At 30.4% G+C, this 19,308-nt stretch overlaps 1 protein-coding gene, 1 long non-coding RNA gene and 1 pseudogene across 2 annotated transcripts; 2 read left to right on the forward strand and 1 right to left on the reverse strand.

The window, feature by feature from the left end:
* The first annotated feature begins 6,044 nt into the window (after positions 1-6,044).
* LOC133784648 (receptor-like protein EIX2) lies at positions 6,045-9,699 on the forward strand. The gene is made up of 3 exons (XM_062223940.1): positions 6,045-8,930; positions 9,107-9,398; positions 9,515-9,699. The coding sequence occupies exons 1-3, from the start codon at positions 6,045-6,047 to the stop codon at positions 9,697-9,699; spliced, it is 3,363 nt and encodes a 1,120-aa protein (XP_062079924.1).
* Positions 9,700-10,443: 744 nt separating this feature from the next.
* LOC133781597 (uncharacterized) lies at positions 10,444-14,001 on the reverse strand. Its single transcript, XR_009870164.1, has 4 exons — positions 13,666-14,001; positions 12,428-12,494; positions 10,973-12,365; positions 10,444-10,832 (listed from the first exon to the last, which is right to left on the reverse strand). It is a non-coding gene; the product is annotated as an uncharacterized LOC133781597 (long non-coding RNA).
* Positions 14,002-15,156: 1,155 nt separating this feature from the next.
* On the forward strand, positions 15,157-17,767 carry LOC133781598 (glucan endo-1,3-beta-glucosidase 4-like; annotated as a pseudogene).
* Positions 17,768-19,308: the final 1,541 nt, after the last annotated feature.

A 19,308-nucleotide genomic window follows, 5' to 3' on the forward strand; every position in this document is an offset into this window, starting at 1 on the left:
AATAAGAGACTTCTATTAGATTCCGTCCTAGGTGGATAACAGATTGATGATGTAACATTTTGTCTATTGATGTGGTAGTGTCATGTGTAGAATAATTAGAAATTTTGCCCCCCGAACTTTGACTACTACCGAATTGTACCCTTTTTATTAAGACTAATTTAATTTTTTTTCTTTTTAAAAATGATAATTAAATCCTTACAAATTAAAAAACAAAATCATTTTAAAAGATTAAGAAAATTAACAATACTAAAAGTTTCAAATTAATTAAATAAAATTCAAAATCTAATTAATAGCAAATAATTTTTTTAGTACTTTTTCTTTATTTTACAATATAAAATTAATCTATTTTAATATAAAAATTAAAAAATAAATCATAAAACAAAGTTTTTCCTCTTTGTCCTTCTCCTCTTAAATTAAAATTTTTATTTATTTATTTAAGTTTTTCGTCCACTTCTTCAATTAAAAGTTTTTTCTTTGTTTTAGTATTTATTTTAAATGTTGATTCTAAAATAGTTTTAATTAATGTTGTAAAAGAAAAAGTAAAAAAGAATTATTTGTTGATAATTAAATTTTTTATTTATTAAAGATTTAGTTATTATTTTTAAGAAAAAATAAATATTTTTTTATAAAAGGAGTATAATTTGGTAGTAGTCAAAGTTCGGGGGAAAAATTGATAATTGTTCTACACATGTCACTGCCACATAACCAGACAAAATGCTACGTCATCAATCCATCAGTCACATATAGGACAGAATCTAACAGAAGTCCAATATTTTAGTAACACGCATAGTCGGAGGGGGGGGGGAGATTTTTAACATCGTGAATCATTCAGGGAACACGATCATACAGTAGTCATAGTTAGTATTAATTACTTTATTTATTAATTAAATATTAATCAAATTACCTTTTTTTTTAGTAGTAAAGGTCTTTAACTTTATGTATATGAACTAGTTTATGTATGAACTAGTCCATAGAAAAGAAGACGGAAATTAGTGTGACGATGATAGTCAATTATTAATTTATGATATTGAAAACAATAATTCTTTTATTCTCCGATTAAATTTATATATGAGCTATTTGACGAATTCATATCTATGTGGGCCAACAATGTCTCACCCATTTGCAAGGCAAAGAAAAGTATAATTTTAGACATAATATTTAAGTAAAATAAATAAATAACTTGGAGAGTCTTAAAAAGAAAGACTTTTCTCATATAATAATAACATATATAATGACTTGAAAAGTCGTGTTTTTTGTTCTCATTATATCTCGAGTAATTACAATAAAATGCAAATGCTAAATAGATACTAATCGATCTTTGATTGAAATGAATGAAAATTATATAAATATAGTTTTCTATATAAAATATGCACCGGTTAAGATATACACTGTAAAAGTATTCTCTCTCTATATATATATATATATTAAAAATTCTCATCCATACAATTCTATCTAGTTAGAGATTAAATTTTTAAAATTCTCATATAGTCTCGTATTAATTAATTACCTCTAACTTCCAATTAATACACAGTAATATTTCTCCAAAGACTTTATAATAAAGTGACAACATGATGTATATCTTTCTAAGAAATTTCTTTATTACTAATATTCAAAGTGACAACTTGGGAATGGGGCCGGGGAAGAGAGAAAAAACGGTGACAATCACAGTGAACTATTCCTCTATAATAATTTGAGCATTTATTTGTGAATGATGTTGAAAATTCATTACTCAGTCCAATTAAATTTATATATATATATATGAACTATTTAATAACAAACTTAATTAAAAGCAAACTCTTTTTTGAAAATTAGTTAATTTACACAGTAACATGCACGTAAAGCGTGTGTGGCAATCTAGACTAACATATGGTGTGAGTTGTAACAGAAAAAGATAAGACCGATCGAAAAAGAAAAGGGTCACATGAAGCTAATTACCTTCTATAATTAACTTGAAAATATTCTCTTCAATTTTGGTCATTTTTGATCGAATTTGCCACATAAAGCCAGTCTCCCATACTATTTAATAACTTGAATAGGCAATTCTCCAAGATATTATGAGCAAAATGTTGCCACAAACTATAACAAATCCAACTCCAATTCTCATATGAAAATATTTCATGTCAAACCATTTGTCACGCTATCTTCAACAATGCTATAGTTATACATATATGAAAATAAAAACAAATAATTAGAATAGAAAAGAAAATAGCAGACCTACACAGTTATAATAAACCAACGCACAAAACACAAAAGTACAAAGAAAGGATGATGGACAAGAGGAAACTCTTTCTTTTTAATTGGTTTACTTTTAAACCATATTTAGCAGCCACTGCATTAGCAGCTTTAAGCCTAAATAAGGTATCCAAACACCCAAAATGTTTAATATCCAACAAAATATTTTTTTATGCGTGTGGAAATCAAAATGTTTGAACCTAGTTTTCAGTACTGTAAACTATTCGAAATTTTCTGAAAATTTGCAAGATGCTCTAAATAGCTATAATATACACGGTCATAAAAAAAAATTGTGCCAAAAACTGTTCACGGGTCGAGAAACACTAAGAGTCCCACCGATAGGGCTTAAAGTGAAGCCCCCATAAAATAATTGTCATAATGGATCACCTTTAACCAATCCACTTGAGCATCAAGATTTATGATTTAATTTTATATATATTTAGATTTAAAAACACATGTTTTTTTTCATTAATTAAAATAGTTTTTATTTATCAATTATGTCTATACCAATTTTTAATGAATTAAAATAGGTTTATTTTTATTTTTTTGAACACACGTGATAAATACAAGAATATCAATAAATATTAAGAATTCTGTTTTTGGCACCGTAAATTATTCAGAATTTTTCGAAAATTTACAGAAAGGATGTTGTAACTACAACAAACATTACCATGAAATTTTTTTAGAAATAAATACTCGAGCATGTGTTTTTAGAGACGGATGTTGACTAAAAAGTTGAAATGGGAGGTTGATCATATCACTCACCTTCCTAGATATATATATTTTTTTTTAGAGTGATACACTATGCATGGCCTGTCACTTTAAAAGACCATAAATGGTGTCAATTCATAAAGAAGATATAATCTAATTAACGTGTTTTGACAAATAAATTAGTCTACCATGACGGATAATATCAAATGTATGGACCAAGTGAGAGAAGTAACCAAAGCCTTTTATTTTCCAAAAACAGGTGGTCCAAACATTTTTTTGTCATTAAAATATTATTAAAGAATTATGTCTCAATGTAATTTCCTGGAAAAACATGTATTCAATTAATAATGTATCTCATTTCAAGTGGGAACGACTCCAAAAGTTCCAATGGAAAGCTTGGTTATAAATAGTGTGTTTTCTTTGCTAGGTTCAGTCACTCAATTCAGAAAGTTATAACATAACAACTATTATAAGAGTGTTAGAGAACTTAGAAGAACATAGAAGAAAGAAAAAGAGCGTCTATAACATTGAGTTTTCAGGTCATTTGGCTGAAGGTACGATCTCTATTTTCGATCATCATTACAGTTTTATTCAGCATTTGGATTGTGTATATATATCTTCTTACATCTATAAATAGCAATTGAATTTTTTCCTTAGAACAGTTCAAAGCAATTCAACATGTTACATTTTTACGCAATTTACATTTGGATTTTGATATGTTTCATATTGAAGTTTTACGACCGAAGATTATAAAGTGTTATTTACACTTTTAGAGTGTCTTGTCTAATATTTACATATAAAAGATCAGATGGTTCAAACATAATATTGTAATTAGGTAAAGAATAATAAGAAGTTAAGAATATTTTATATCTCAATCAAGTAAACTAAGTAGAGATTATTTGGAAACGTCCTCATTTTAATGCCTTCTCCTTATGAAGTTAATATTTTTTGCTATATATATTGAAAACAGAAAGCATGTGTATTTTTGACATTTTGGGTCTTTATATTATAAAAAGCATTGTTATTAGGCATTGCTATGTGGTCTCCAACTCCAACACTACTCAAAATATAAAATAGTCTACCCTATATTATAAAATAGGTGCCTTTTAGTTGAGGGAGAGAATATCATTTTTTTTCAATTGAAAATTACATGTACATTAATATTTTATGAGTATGTATTCACATGGTATTCATTATTTTTTAGAAAGTATAATTTTGGTACTCTCTATTATCAATAATTTTCACAAATTTAAAATTTGGTCAACAACTTTTCAATATGACCAAATTAGTTCTGTTATAAGTAATTAATTGATTTGAAAAAATATATTGACATGTGCATGTTCTAATTGTTCCATCTTATACTTTTTTTAAAAAAATTATAATATAATAAAAACCATATTTTAACAAAAATATAAAAATAATTAAAACTTAATTAAACTAAATAATTAATTAGATTTATACTTAAAACTAAAGTAAACCAAATCCAAAATAAATTTTTTGAAAAATTTGCAGACAAAATTCAAACGAAAGGTACTATTTTAACTAATTTTTAAAATTAAGGATACAAAATGAATATTATTAATAATAAATGGTAATACATGTATACTCTATAAAAACAAAAGTATATACCTGATGCATAATTTCACATGTTATATTCAAATAATCATATTAAATAAATGAAAATTATTCAATTCTTTTGTATTATAATTTTATTAGGTGCAAGCAACATGCAATGTACGTTTGGTTAATTTTAATAATATGATAGCTTTTTAGATGACAAACTATCCTATTCAAGGTACAAAATATTTATGATATTATTTAAAGCGTACACTTCAGTGAATGGAGGAAAAACTTGTTTATTCTTGATAGAAGAGAAATGTTATTATAATTTTTTATATAGTTATACAGTCATTTTATTTCTACACACATGGCACCAATATATAATGTATTTATAATGTTTATTGTCATTTAATATGAATATATATTTATATAAGTTAGATTAAGTAATAAAAAAATAGCATGTTTTCCTTTTAAATACAAATGAAATTTTTTTTTAATAAAAATTAAGATTATGTATTATGTATTATATATTATTATAATAATTATATTTTATAACAATTAAATTTATATTAATCTAATTACTAAATATTTATTTTATCAAAATTTTATAAAAATTAAGATTATGTATTATATATTGTTATAATAACAATATTTTATACATTTGAATTTATATTAATATTATAAAGGTTTATTTATTAACTATCTAGTTTTGTGTTAAATATTATTATAATAATAATATTTAATTTATATTAATTTTATAATTACTAAATATTTATGCTGTCGTATTAATTTTTTTATTTTGTATTATATATAATAATAATAATTTATAACATATGAATTTATATCAATATAATTATTAAATATTTTGTTTTGTATTAAAAATTATAATAATGATAATATTTATAATAACTGAATTATATTAATATAATTACTAAAAATTTAAATTATTATATTATTAATTAGTTTTAAATGTATATTCAATCTGTTAAGTACATTTTTTTTATAGAGAAAGAGATATTAAAAGCAAAACAGATGTACATGTATTTTTGACATTTTTAGTTTTTGTTCTTATTTGATTTACCGAAAAGTCCTAATATAATTTGGCACTATTACACTATCATTTATTTATTAGTCATAACTTTTGGCAAACAAGTCTATATTATGCACTGTTTTGTAGCACAGAGACCAAGTGAAAGCCTGTTTTGGATTATACATATGTTAATTAGTCCATATACATATAAATATATTTTTGTACCAGAGACCAAGTGAAAGCCTCTTTTGGATAAAGCATGGGGAGGCATCGTAGCACAGAAATGTTATTGTTCCTGGTTCTTCTCTGTGCATGCATATCAAATATGAGTGGTATTACCTTTGGCTGCATCGAAAAAGAGAGACAAGCTCTCCTAAACTTGAAACAAAGCTTTCAAGATCCTTCACACAAGTTGTCCTCCTGGCAAGGTCAAGATTGCTGCCAGTGGAAAGGAGTAGCCTGTAATGAAACCACGGGTCATGTTGTCAAGCTTCATCTCAGATCCTCATCAATGGATTTCCCATATTCATATTCAAATCCTGAATATGACTGTTATTATGAACCCATTGATGATTATTATGAAGATTATGATCATCAGCCTGACTTACAAGCTAATGAGTTGAGCTCTAATTTGTTGGAGTTGCAACATCTCAACTACTTGGATCTCAGCGGAAACAACTTCAGTTATAGCAAGATTCCCAACTTCTTTGGCTCAATGAAGAATCTAAAGTATCTAAATCTGTCTCATGCACATTTTGGTGGATTGATTTCTCTTCAATTTGCAAATCTTACTAGCTTGCAAGTGCTTGATCTTCAAGGTCTTTATGATGTTAGTACTCGTACTTTCCAGTGGGCTTCAAATCTTTTGTCTCTCCAATACCTTGATATGAATTCGGTAAATTGTTCGAATGCATCAGATTTAATGCAGGTACTTACCAACCTTCCTTCTCTGTCACATATCAACCTATATGATTGCAGTCTAAATATGGTCAATTTTCCTTGGCGTTCGATCAATTCCACCTTCTCTGCTAGTGTTCGATACCTAGACCTTTCCGATAATCATCTTGGAAGATCAATTCTTAATGATCTAAAAAATATGACTTCTCTTGAAGTACTTGACCTTTCGTCCACATTCTATGCTACTAGTTCCTCAATTCCAACCTGGTTGGGTGATCTTAAGAGCCTCGTTTACCTTAATCTTAGAGGGAATAATTATGATAGCTTTGAAGGAGAAGGTGGCTTGCTTTACATAATAAATAATGCTTGTTCCTTGAAGTTATTAGATTTGTCATATAACAAAATTAGAGAAGTGTTAGAGCCTCATCAAAATTCAAGAAAATGTGTCAAATATAATCTAGAGATATTAAGTTTAGGAGGTAACGAAATGGGTGGTCCTTTGCCTGATTGGTCAGAGCAACTAAAATTTTCATGGTACCTTGACCTTGCCCAGAATTTATTTCATGGTCCAATACCATCATCACTTGGAAGACTTTCATTTTTGAAAGTATTAGATCTATCCTTCAATCAATTAATAGGGTCAATTCCAGAATCTTTGGGAAGATTGTCGAGTTTGAGAAGAATTCATCTTTCAGACAATGAATTGACTGGGATTATTCCAAAAACAATCGGGAGATTGTCAGCCTTAAAATGGTTAGATCTGTCACATAATAATTTGAATGGGGTCATTCCAGAAACATTGGGAAAATTGTCAGTCTTAAAAAGGTTACACCTGTCATATAACAATTTGAATGGGGTCATTCCAAAAACATTGGGAAAGTTGTCATTGGTGAGGGGTATAGATCTTTCTAGAAATCAATTAAATGGAAGCTTGCCTAAATCAATTGGAAAATTAGAATCCCTACAATCCTTGGATATCTCATCAAATTTATTGGAAGGTATTGTATCTGAGGATCACTTTGCTAACCTTACAAGGTTGGTAGCGTTGGTCATTGATTCCAACAATTTCTCGTGCCAAGTTAATTCAAATTGGATCCCTCCTTTTAGTCTCTATGAAATCAACATGGCTTCTTGCAAAGTTGTAGGGTCTCATGGAGTCCCCCAATGGCTTCAGACACAAAGGAATGTCGTTCACTTGAATCTCTCAAATGCTAATATTATTGGAACATTTCCAAAATGGCTTCAGAACATGTCAAGCATCCACTCTCTGGATCTCTCTATGAACCAAATCAGCGGGCACCTTCCTATGAATATTGGTTCTTTGTCTTTTCTGTGGCAACTATATCTCGGCAACAATCAGATAAATGGTTCACTTCCAGAGTCATTATGCGAGCAAAATGATTTGCTCGAATTAGATCTTTCGAGAAACAAGCTTTCTGGGATATTGCCTAATTGTTGGAGAGGGAGCCAATCCGTGGATGTCATCAATCTTTCATACAATAATTTGTCAGGGACTATTCCAAGCTCAATGGGGAACTTATCACAACTGATGCGATTGCATATGAATAATAATAACTTTAATGGGGAACTTCCTTTGGCCTTGAGGAGTTGCTCTCAAATGAAGATTCTTGATCTTGGTGATAATAATTTTTCTGGACCTCTACCAACTTGGATTGGAGGACATAGCTTCCGGAACATAAGAATTTTGAGGTTACGCAAGAATATGTTTAGTGGAAGTATCCCTTTAAATTTTTGCAAGCTCTTGGCACTGAGCATTTTAGACCTTGCAAATAACAATTTGAGAGGAGAAATTCCTCATTGCTTTGCCAAACTCACTGGAATGATGGTAAAAGATTATCCACAAGTGAATGGAAGTATGGCTGATGCGAAGGTTTCACAAGTGATAAAAGGAAGAGACTTAGAGTATACAAAAACACTGCTACTTCTTGATAATTTGGACCTCTCAAGCAATAAGCTAGTTGGGATAATTCCAGAAGAGCTATGTGTACTATCTGCCTTGCGTGGTTTGAATTTGTCCCATAATCATTTGTCAGGCAATATTCCTAACAATATTGAAGAGTTGAAGTCCTTGGAGTCTCTTGACCTTTCAAACAACAAACTTGTTGGTGCAATTCCCCAAAGTATGGCCAATTTGATGTCACTAAACAAGCTCGACTTGTCTTACAACAATCTGTCAGGCAAAATTCCAACAGGACCTCAACTTCAAACACTGAATGATCCAAATATCTATGCTGGCAACGATGAACTGTGTGGAGACCCATTGCCAAAGAATTGTTCTGGAGATGATGATCGGAGAAAAAATGCCCACGAAGATGATGATGACTACAAAGAAAGTAGGATCGAAAGAATATGGTTTTACTGTGTGGTAACACTTGGATATGCAGCAGGATTATGGGGAGTAATTGGGAGTCTGGTTTTCAACAGAAACTGGAGGCATGCTTTTTTTCGTTTCACGGAAAACACCATGGATTGGATTCATGTGAGAGTAGAAGTCAAAATTGGGAGACTGAAGAAGAGCATCATGAAGTGGACCAACTAATAAAGATATCTACAGATAACATGTATTTGTCTATGTGTATGTACGTACTTCATAGGACGATCGATCCTCTCAGTTTGTGTATTTCATCTTAATTTATGCTGTCTTGTATTGTTTAGGTTGTAACCTATTGCCACAATAGTTTGTCAAAGATTCCTCATTTGCTTCAACTATGCTCATCTGTTGGAATTGACAGAGATTCCTCGTTTGCTTCAATTATGCTCATCTCACAAGTTGTATATTTTTGCCTTCTCGGGACAACATTTGATGATGCTCCTGTGGTGAAATTTCCACCGAGATGCCAGGTCATATTGGTTGAAATTAACCTGCCAACTGATATTCCTGTGTATCAAATTCTGGAGCAACAGGGGCATTGTACCTATGCAGTTTCACCCCTGCTCCAATGCACAAGTAAACACAAACACAGAAGAAAAAAATCAAATAAATAACATGAACTTTCTGTTTACTCATACAAAAAATAATTACTCTCACATTCAAAGTCATGATTCCACAAAATCAATACCCAGACACCATAAAGAAAGCACCAAAAACACATGCATGCTACAGAGAAGGGGAAAAAAGGAAAACACCCACTAACCTACTGAAGAAGTCTACTCGGTGGCGATGGATTTGGTGTCCGGTGGCCTCTTTCGCAAACCCAGGTGGGTGCCTCTGTTCTTCTTCTTCTTCTTCTTCTTCTTCTTCTTCGTAAGAGAATACCCACTGCCTCTGCCACTGCCTGCCTTGTTTTGAGTTTAGTCACTATTATTTTAATATATAATATGTTTTCATTATCTTTTTAAAACTATTATTTATCTTTTTAAAGCATCAAAACAAATAAAAGGTACTATTTTTTTTCCTGATGTTATTTATACAGGTACTTGATAAAAAAATTTGGTATTAAAGGTTACCAAAGTTACATTTCAATAAAATTTAAGTTATTAAATGATTATATTCCGTTTAATATATGAAAAAAATTTCACTGACATGCCTAAAAAAATTTTAATTGAAACAAATTATATATTATAAAAATATTTTTCGATGACATTTTTAAAAAAATGTAAGTACTGTAACTTATTAGCATTTTTTAAATATCACTAAAATTATTTTATGATTATAAAAATAAATAAATAACAAATGATTTAGTGAAATTTAAAAATTATTACTAATTATAATTAATTGATATTTTAAATTGCCCCTAAAAATAATTTAATTTAGTGACAATACTTTAACTTTTAATAGCACTAAAATAGCAAATGTAAAATGCCACTAAATATTTATAATATTAACATTTAAAAATATCAATAACTCATATTTTCGGTAAAGTTAGATTTCTATCCAAACACATAAGTTTTAAAATCGTATTCAAGAATTGCTGAGATAGTTAGACGATTAGACAAAACCAACTACATATCGTGAATATAGATTTCTATCCATAAGTACTACTTCGAATGCAAACTTTAAATCCATAAATATAGTATTATTATTTTTTGAAAGTTCAAAAGAGAAGAAATAAGCCACATTTTAAATCCAACTAATTATGTTGTAGCAAAGTAAAATAAAAACTTTGCGAAGAACATATTTTCAGTTTAGGAATTGTATAAAATCTACCTTTGATAAAATAGAGCATAAACATCAATTTGAACACTAAATTCACGAACGAAGTTAAAAATAAAGAGAATTTTTATTATGTAACTTGAAAAGATAAAAATACAATTACAAAAAGAAGAGAATTTCGGAGCCATTGTAATTGATGAACTTCATGGAGGAGTATCCATTAGTACTACTTGAAATGCAAACCTCCACCTTGTGACATTTGATAGACACCACCAGTTGATGAATAAGCTTTTCATAATAGATTTCTGAGAAACAAAACATGGAAACAAAATTATGTAGGGGAGAAAAAGAATTGATATATAACTAAAAATAGTTAAATTCATCTTAACTACTGAAATGTTTGTGAAAAATTATTAAAAATTAATTACCTGCTACTTAGAAAGCCTTCTCTTCAATAAAGTCATTTTGACACAAATTATCACATATAAACAATCTCCAAAAGAATCAACAAAATTGAAGAAGGCAAGTCTCCCTGAAGTATTAAGCAATAAAATACCACAAACTCCAGCAAATCCAACTACAAATCCAACTCCAATTCCCATATGAAGCCCTGACATGTCAAACCATTCTTCATTTACAACAAAACTTGAATGATCTTGATGATAATTTGGTGACTCATCTCCAAGACATGAATTTGCCAGTGGACGTCCACACAATCCATCATTATCGGTGTACATCAAAGCATCAAAACTTTGTAGTTGAGTGCCAATAGGATTTTTTCCTGATAATTTGTTATTTGACAAATCTAAGAAAGACAAAAAAGATAAACTGGCCAAGCTTGTTGGAATTACACTAGAAAATTTGTTGTGTGATAAATCTAGTGACTCTAACTTCTTCAAGTTCCCAATATCCGCTGGGATAGCTCCACTCAAATTATTCTTTGAAATGTTCAGTTCAATCAATTCAACAAGATTTGTTAACTCCTCGGGAATTTTTCCATTCAATTTATTACTTGATAGATCAACTAGATTTATTAATCTCAGAATCTCTTTGAATTGGCAGTTGACTCCTTTCCACATAATAAATGTATCCATGTCATAGTTTAGACCAGTATTATCATCTAAGTTAACATGTATCTGCATGTTACTTGAAAAATGTCTCTTTTATCTATCATCTAGGAGAAATTTTTTATGCATGAAGGAATATGTCCACCTATATTATTCATGGAAATGTCAAATATTTGAACAGATTGAAGATGGCATAGCTTTGATGGTATGGCTCCAAAAAGATTATTTGATTTTAGTCGAAAGAAAATCAAATTTGTTAGTCTTTTCCCAATCCAAATTGGTATATTTCCTTCAAGATTATTATCCTCGACATCAAGAACCTTAAGTTGCGTACAATTTTGTAAGGATGAAGGAAGATTTCCAAAGAAATTATTGTGCCCCAAAAGCAAATATTGAATTCCATGTAACAAACCAATTTGGAATAGGACCATATAATTATTGTGCCCCGTTGGATGGAACCCAGGTGCAATAGTATTGTATTCTTCTCCGTATACTATGTTTGGACGAAGATTAAGCATAATAATATGATGAGTTAAGTTATCACACCTGATTCCTTTCCATGTACAACAGTCTTTTTGGCTGCTTGTCCATGAAGATAGAAAGCTGTGTGGATCAACAAAGCCTTGCTTCAAGCTGAGAAGAGCTTGTTTTTCCTTCTCTATGCAATGATGAACTTGAGAGTTGTCTTCGCTTGGTCCATCCATACTACTGCTCTTACTCCATACATGACGCGTGGCTAGCACCAGCAGAAGCACTACAACTTTGATCATATTGAGAATTTAAAGTGAGATAATTATTACAAGTAAAGATCTTTACCTCATTATAACTTTGTCGGCGAGCCAAGCAGTAACACTTCCAACACTATCTTTGATACTAATTATACCTAAAAAAAATACAATAAGAAAACAAAACTCACATGTTATCTTCTTAACCAATAAGCATAATGGAAATGAGTATAACATGGATTTCATAAATGCGTCTCTTTAAAAGAATAATAATACAAGAGGAGTTTATTTTTCCTTCAAGATGACTTTCGCATATATGGTGATTCAAGATGACCACTGCTGTGTTTGGCGCATTATCCAAAAATCTTCCTTATCTATTATATATAATTAAACAAAATTCAGAAGTTACTTAATGAGAAAAGTAATATTCCACTTAACTTTTTTATTTTATTCTTGGTATAATGGCATTTCATATTTTGACTACCTAGCTAGATTCTGGTGTAGACAACCAAAACAAACAGATTTTTTATCATCAAAGAGAAGTAATGTAAAAAAGATTCACACTCACAGAGAACACTAGAATATTGCTAGCTATATGGCTCCTTTTTAGAATCCATATGTAACTTCAGCATACATGCACTTTTACATAATTTCATCATAAAAGAAGAGAGTTAGCATTACCATTAAAGTTTGGAAATAAACTCTATTGAATGTATGCAATGCAGGGAATACAATATAAATAACAAAAGTCTAACAAGGTAAACTATACCAACGATTTACTAATATTTATCAAAACATGAAAGATACATATAATGTTATCTAGTTTCTATGCCATAGATAGCTTAATTAAACATAAGCTATTGTCTTCATACTGCCAATGTAATATCTTGAACTAGCTATATATGTCTGAATTGCTTGATAAAATCTTAGCCCTATTAGTTGTCAACTAACAAAATCTTCTATAGAAATATTGGATTGACAGTACTAGTCCGAACTCATTAATTTTGAGCCTTTTTTCATAGCTTGGTAGGTACTAGAGACTTAGAAAGAGGAAACCAATTGTAACATAACTAGAGACTTGATTTGGATAAATACATCTTTTCAGAATAATTTAATTGCAGTTTGCATTTAAGAATCCAAAACGTCTAGTCAAAGAGAGCATTGAAACAAAGAATAAAAACCATCAAACATAATCATAACTAGAGACTTGATTTAGATAATGAAAGAGATCAAAGGTTCAACAAAATAAAACAAAGTAGAGTAATAAATTTAAGAGAATCCAACAATTATCTCAGACAAATAGAGTAACATTATATATTACTTTATTACTTTTATTTAAAGCATCCAGTGATTCTGGGTAATCCATAGCTTCATTTCTGGGCTATATTCATCTGCACGTATATATACATACATAATATTGGACAGGTTATCAATGAAGTAGTCCGGCTTGCATATATTGTGCCAGGAATCTTTAGAAAAGTTGTGAGTGATGTTCAGATAAAAAGCAAGTCTTCAGAATCAAATTTCTATTATGTGATCATGAGAAATAAAATCATTTCTTCCTCCATAAATAAAAAGAAGATGAAAAATTACTCACCAAAATATATATTATTGTCGTGTACTCATTACAAGCAGTAAGAATTTATTTATTAAATATAGTGATTCTGTAATCCATGCTAAAGCTAAACTAAGAATCTGTCATATATATTTGCATACATTATATACATAACTCTCTCTCTCTCTCTAATATTAATTAGATTTAGAAAGGTAAAGTAATATCAGTAAAACAAAAAATACAGACTGAAGACACTTTACCTCAAAGCTGAAAACCACTTCTTAAATTAGCAGCAATCACTTTGTATATTAACAAAGCCGTGTCAGCTACATATCCTATATTATATTTATGTCTTTGAGATATTTTATCAAACAGTTTTCTTGCACTGTAAATACAACAATTTTCAGAATATAACTTAAACAAAGAACTCCCCAAAAATACACCTACTTCCAATCCTATTATTTAATCTAACTTTCTCATGCTCACATTTTATCAAAATTATAGTATTCAAACAATGAAACTAAATTCAATTACATTTAAGGATATCAATCAAAATCCAATAAGGAAAATGAAATTGTTTCCTCGTGCTCCCGAACAAGAATCTGACGATCATTAATAATCAATCTAACACATATGATACAATGAAATGCAGAGCAGAGCAACTAGGCCTCTTGTGAGCAATATATCAATGACTAAAAATTCAATCTCTATGGTGAAATTGAACTATGGATAGTTAGGCATTTAGCTACTTGCCATATTATATTAACAAAACTCTGATGCGCTAAATCCAAAACGTAAAATGACATAAACAGAGAATAGTGATTAATTTAAACTTTAAAGTCAAAGAACATAATATATACCAAATTCGTCAAGAAGCCTCGTTGATCTTCTGAGAACAAAGTTGTGAAAAGGTTCATCAACCTCCCAAAATATCAAAATTGTTGGTTGAAGTACTTACCCATGCCAAGGAGAGCATCAGATTGTGAGAGTGATGGCGAAGTGGTGTAGAGCGATGAGGAAAAATGGGAGAGAGAAACAGAAATCGGGAAATGAAAAATTCTTTTTTTTTCTTTTAGAAATTGTTTTTATAAATGTTATTACAAAATTACTATAGTTATTTTATATTGATGTTTTCATTTTCATGGCAGCATATTGTACTATTTATATCTTATAACTTTTCATAGCACACAAATATTTCTGTAGTACATACAAGTACTTTGTACACAACTTTCGGTTGAAATTTTGTCTGTCTCGGGGGATATTGTCAGTGGAGAACTTCGGAGTTAAGGTGTTGGGCAAATTTTATTTTACCAGGTCGAATGATGCTTGGAAGATGGCTTCTCGGCCTGTTTCTCCTCTTAGTTGGCATCGCCAATGTACTAGGTAACATAACAAGTTCATTATATCTTGTGATCCTATCAAATTCTTGTCTGAACATGTTCCAAAAACCTTGTGTATACATTGAAAAAGCCCGAGGTGTGGTATATCGCAGGACGTGTACACATTATCGAAGTATCAATTTATTAACTACTGAAGTAGAGTTGGCACAATCCTTCAAAACATTATCAGTTGACATCTAGTGCTCGAAAGGGCTATTGCGAACGAAAAGATTTATGAAATGCTTTGTTTATGTATATATATTGTAGGTGCATTTGTGGGGGTAAACATTGGCACCGATGTTTTTAGTCTTCCATCAGATACAGATATTGTTGCAATTCTAAAAGCACATCAGTTTACACATGTAAGGCTTTACAATGCCGATGCTCAACTGCTGAAAGCTCTCGCAGGCAGTGGAATAGAAGTGATGGTAGGTGTCACGAACGAGGAAGTTCTTGGGATCGGAGAGTCAGCATCAACAGCCGCAACATGGGTTAATAAAAATGTTGCAGCTTACATGCCTTCAACTAATATAACCGCCATTGGCGTTGGCAGCGAAGTTCTTACTGTGATTCCTAATGTTGCTCCAGTTTTGGTTTCTGCTATGAATTACCTTCACAAAGCTCTAGTTGCTTCTAACCTAAATTTTCAGGTCAAAGTCTCAACTCCACATTCCATGGACATCATTCCCAAGGCTTTTCCTCCCTCCACTGCCACCTTTGACCCTACATGGAACTCTACTCTTTACCAAATCCTTCAGTTTCTGAAAAACACAAATTCCTATTACATGTTAAACGCGTATCCGTATTATGGATACACGAAAGGGGATGGCATTTTCCCAATTGATTATGCTATTTTTCGGCCACTTCCCTCGGTCAAGCAGATTGTTGATCCGAACACTCTTTTTCACTATAATAGCATGTTTGATGCAATGGTGGATGCTACCTATTACGCCATGGAGGCTGCCAATTTTTCTGGGATCCCTGTTGTTGTCACCGAAGCTGGTTGGCCATGGCTCGGTGGAGCCAAGGAACCTGATGCTAATCTAGATAATGCTGAGACCTTCAATAACAACTTGATCCGACGTGTTCTTAATAATTCAGGTCCTCCGAGCCACCCAACGTTGCCCATAAATACATACATTTACGAACTGTTTAATGAGGACAAGAGACCTGGACCTATTTCTGAAAAAAAATTGGGGTGTGCTTTTTACGAATGGGACTTCTGTTTATCCTTTGACTTTGGGGGCTTCTGGTCAAGTTACTGGAAACAGTTCTGTTGTTTTCTGTGTGGCGAAATCTGATGCAGATTCTGATAAGTTGCAAGACGGTTTAAACTGGGCATGTGGACAAGGCCGAGCTAACTGCAGCGCCATACAATCTGGTCGGCCGTGTTATTTCCCTAACACTCTTGAAAATCATGCTTCGTTTGCATATAACGATTACTATCAAAGAATGCAGAGTGCTGGCGGAACATGTGACTTTGATGGCACAGCCGCAACAAGCAGTGTTGATCCAAGTAAGTTTTCACTACACAATAATTTGTTAGCATAAGTTAGCAGGAAAGGAAGATGAACAATTTGAATTGAGCTGAGACATTTCATCATCATAACTATGTTCAGATACCCCACTTGGCTATTCCATTTGTGGAGCCAGCTTATGTTGAGAGGCTTATAATCTGATAGCAATTATGAAACTTGCAGGGTTTATTCTGCTGGAGAATGAACACATAATTTGTAATTCCCTGAGAGAAATATTTTCCAACATTGGAATGTTGAACAATTAAAATTCTAAATATGTGCTTTGATGGATTGAAATAGAGATGAATCTAACCTAGAAAGAAGAGAAGAACCATATTTTGTTCACTTTGTTACTGTCACTACTAATGCCATTGAAACACTCTTTTCAGCTTATTGAGAAATTTTACATTTTTCTTGAGCTTTATCTCTTAACTATTACTTTGTGGGAAACTTCTTGCAGGTTATGGAAATTGTATATTTTCAGGAAGGTGAGAAACCCAAAACCTTACTAAATAGTATGAAACCTTTATTTATTGTTCCAAAAATCTCTGTCTCTAAACATGAATGTTTTTTTTTTAAATAGTTCTAATTCAAGTATCCATGGCGGATTCGTAACTCCCTCGGCTTTTTCGCCTGAGGTTGCACCGGGATCGTGGAGCTCGTACCTTCAAATATCCAACTTTCAGATTCTAATGCCGGCAGCATTGCTCGCTTTGGTTTTTCTTTGACTCGAGAGACGCTACAGCCGCTCGAATGCTATCTATTGTGCAGCTGAATCATCAGATTTTGAGATTGTAAAAGCAATGGAAGTAATAGGAAATGCATCATTAGCAAGACTTGATTCTTTTTTGTCAATGTTGTTTGTATTCTTAGTTCTAGTGTAGTCATTTTCTTGAAGTAGAAATTAGACTATTTTTACTTTTCTTTTGGTAAACAGATTTGAAAAAACTTGGTTTTTTTTGTACCTTTGTTAATGATATACAGCAATTGAGATTATATATGTGCCTATTCTTTTTCCAGAAAATTGTTCATGCATTATTTTTGTTAGGGAATTTACTCATTTGGTATCCTATGTTTTTGTAAAGTATAATTTCGGTACATTCTGTTTTCAATAATGCTTATATGGTACCTTGTATTTTAAAATTATATATATTTGATACCCTAGACTCAGATTTGATAGATAAAATTTTGTCAATATGATCAAACTGTCATCAGTAATTTATAATTAAGTAATTAAATTTAAATTTGGAATTTACATAATTGACAATTGTTTGATTAAATTGGTAAAATTTTATTAATTAAATTTGAGTTTAGGGTACCAAATATGTACGATTTTAAAATACAGAGTACCATATGAGCATTATTGAAAACAGAGAGTATTAAAATGATACTTTGCAAAATCACAAGATACCAAATGGTTACCTACCCTGTTTGTTATGTTAACTTTTAAAGTGACAACACATATATTTATTATTTTTACTAATAAAATGAAGGCCTGTTGAACAAGTAAGAGAAAATCATAAAATTTAAAAGAAGAGTGGAAACAAAAAGAGAGAATTTAAGAGAAAAAAGTTGTTTTAGTTAAAAAAAATATAAATTCTTATTAATTTTAGTATCAACTTCTAGACTTTATTATTAACAACTTTTAAGTCTTGACTTATTTAAGATAGTGTTTATACGTTTTTAGATCTTATGTTTTATCTAATTATTTGTTTGGACCCTATATTTTGACAAATAACTTTTTGGACCCTGTGTTTTGTAAAATGGTTCAAATAAAACCATAAACTCGATTTTGGTCAAAGTTTTATGAGCTAAAATTACAAATAATTTACAAAACTAACAATTTAAAATAAAAACAAAATCGTTTTGCCTAACAACCGTGTTGTTATATTCAATTTATCCTTTATCAAAATTGAGTAATGAGTCTATTTGAATTATTTTACAAAACACAGGATCCAAAAATGAATTTGTCAAAACACAGGAACAAACAGGTAATGAGACAAAACACATGCTCCAAAAAAAATATAAACCCTTTAAGATATTTTGTGTATTAATTTTTTACATTTTAATATTATCCTAAACCAGTCTACAATTTATAATTTTATTGGGTTTGTAATGTATTTTTTTTTTAAATTACCCACACTGCAAACGGCTATACCCACACATACATCATACACCATGAACCCCTTATATCAAAGTTTATAGAGATTTTTACAAAAATGCCTATTTTTTATATTTATGTTTTTATAATTTGTTATGGTTCCTGAATGTTTTTTTTTTAAATACATTTTTTTATTACAAAATTATGATTTTTATCTACAAAAATACAGTCTCTTATACCCAATATCTACTAAACATCAACTACACATATAGTAAATTTGTACTAAAAAAACCTGAAAAATCATATTTTTGAAAACTCACCATCATATTTATAAAAAAAAACCTTCAAAAACCATACAAAAGTAAAAAATAATAAAAAAAATAGTCATTTTTGAAAAGAGAAATAAAAATCATAAAATAA

This window comes from Humulus lupulus, chromosome 6 (assembly GCF_963169125.1).
Source record: "Humulus lupulus chromosome 6, drHumLupu1.1, whole genome shotgun sequence".
NCBI classification, from domain to species: Eukaryota; Viridiplantae; Streptophyta; class Magnoliopsida; order Rosales; family Cannabaceae; genus Humulus; species Humulus lupulus.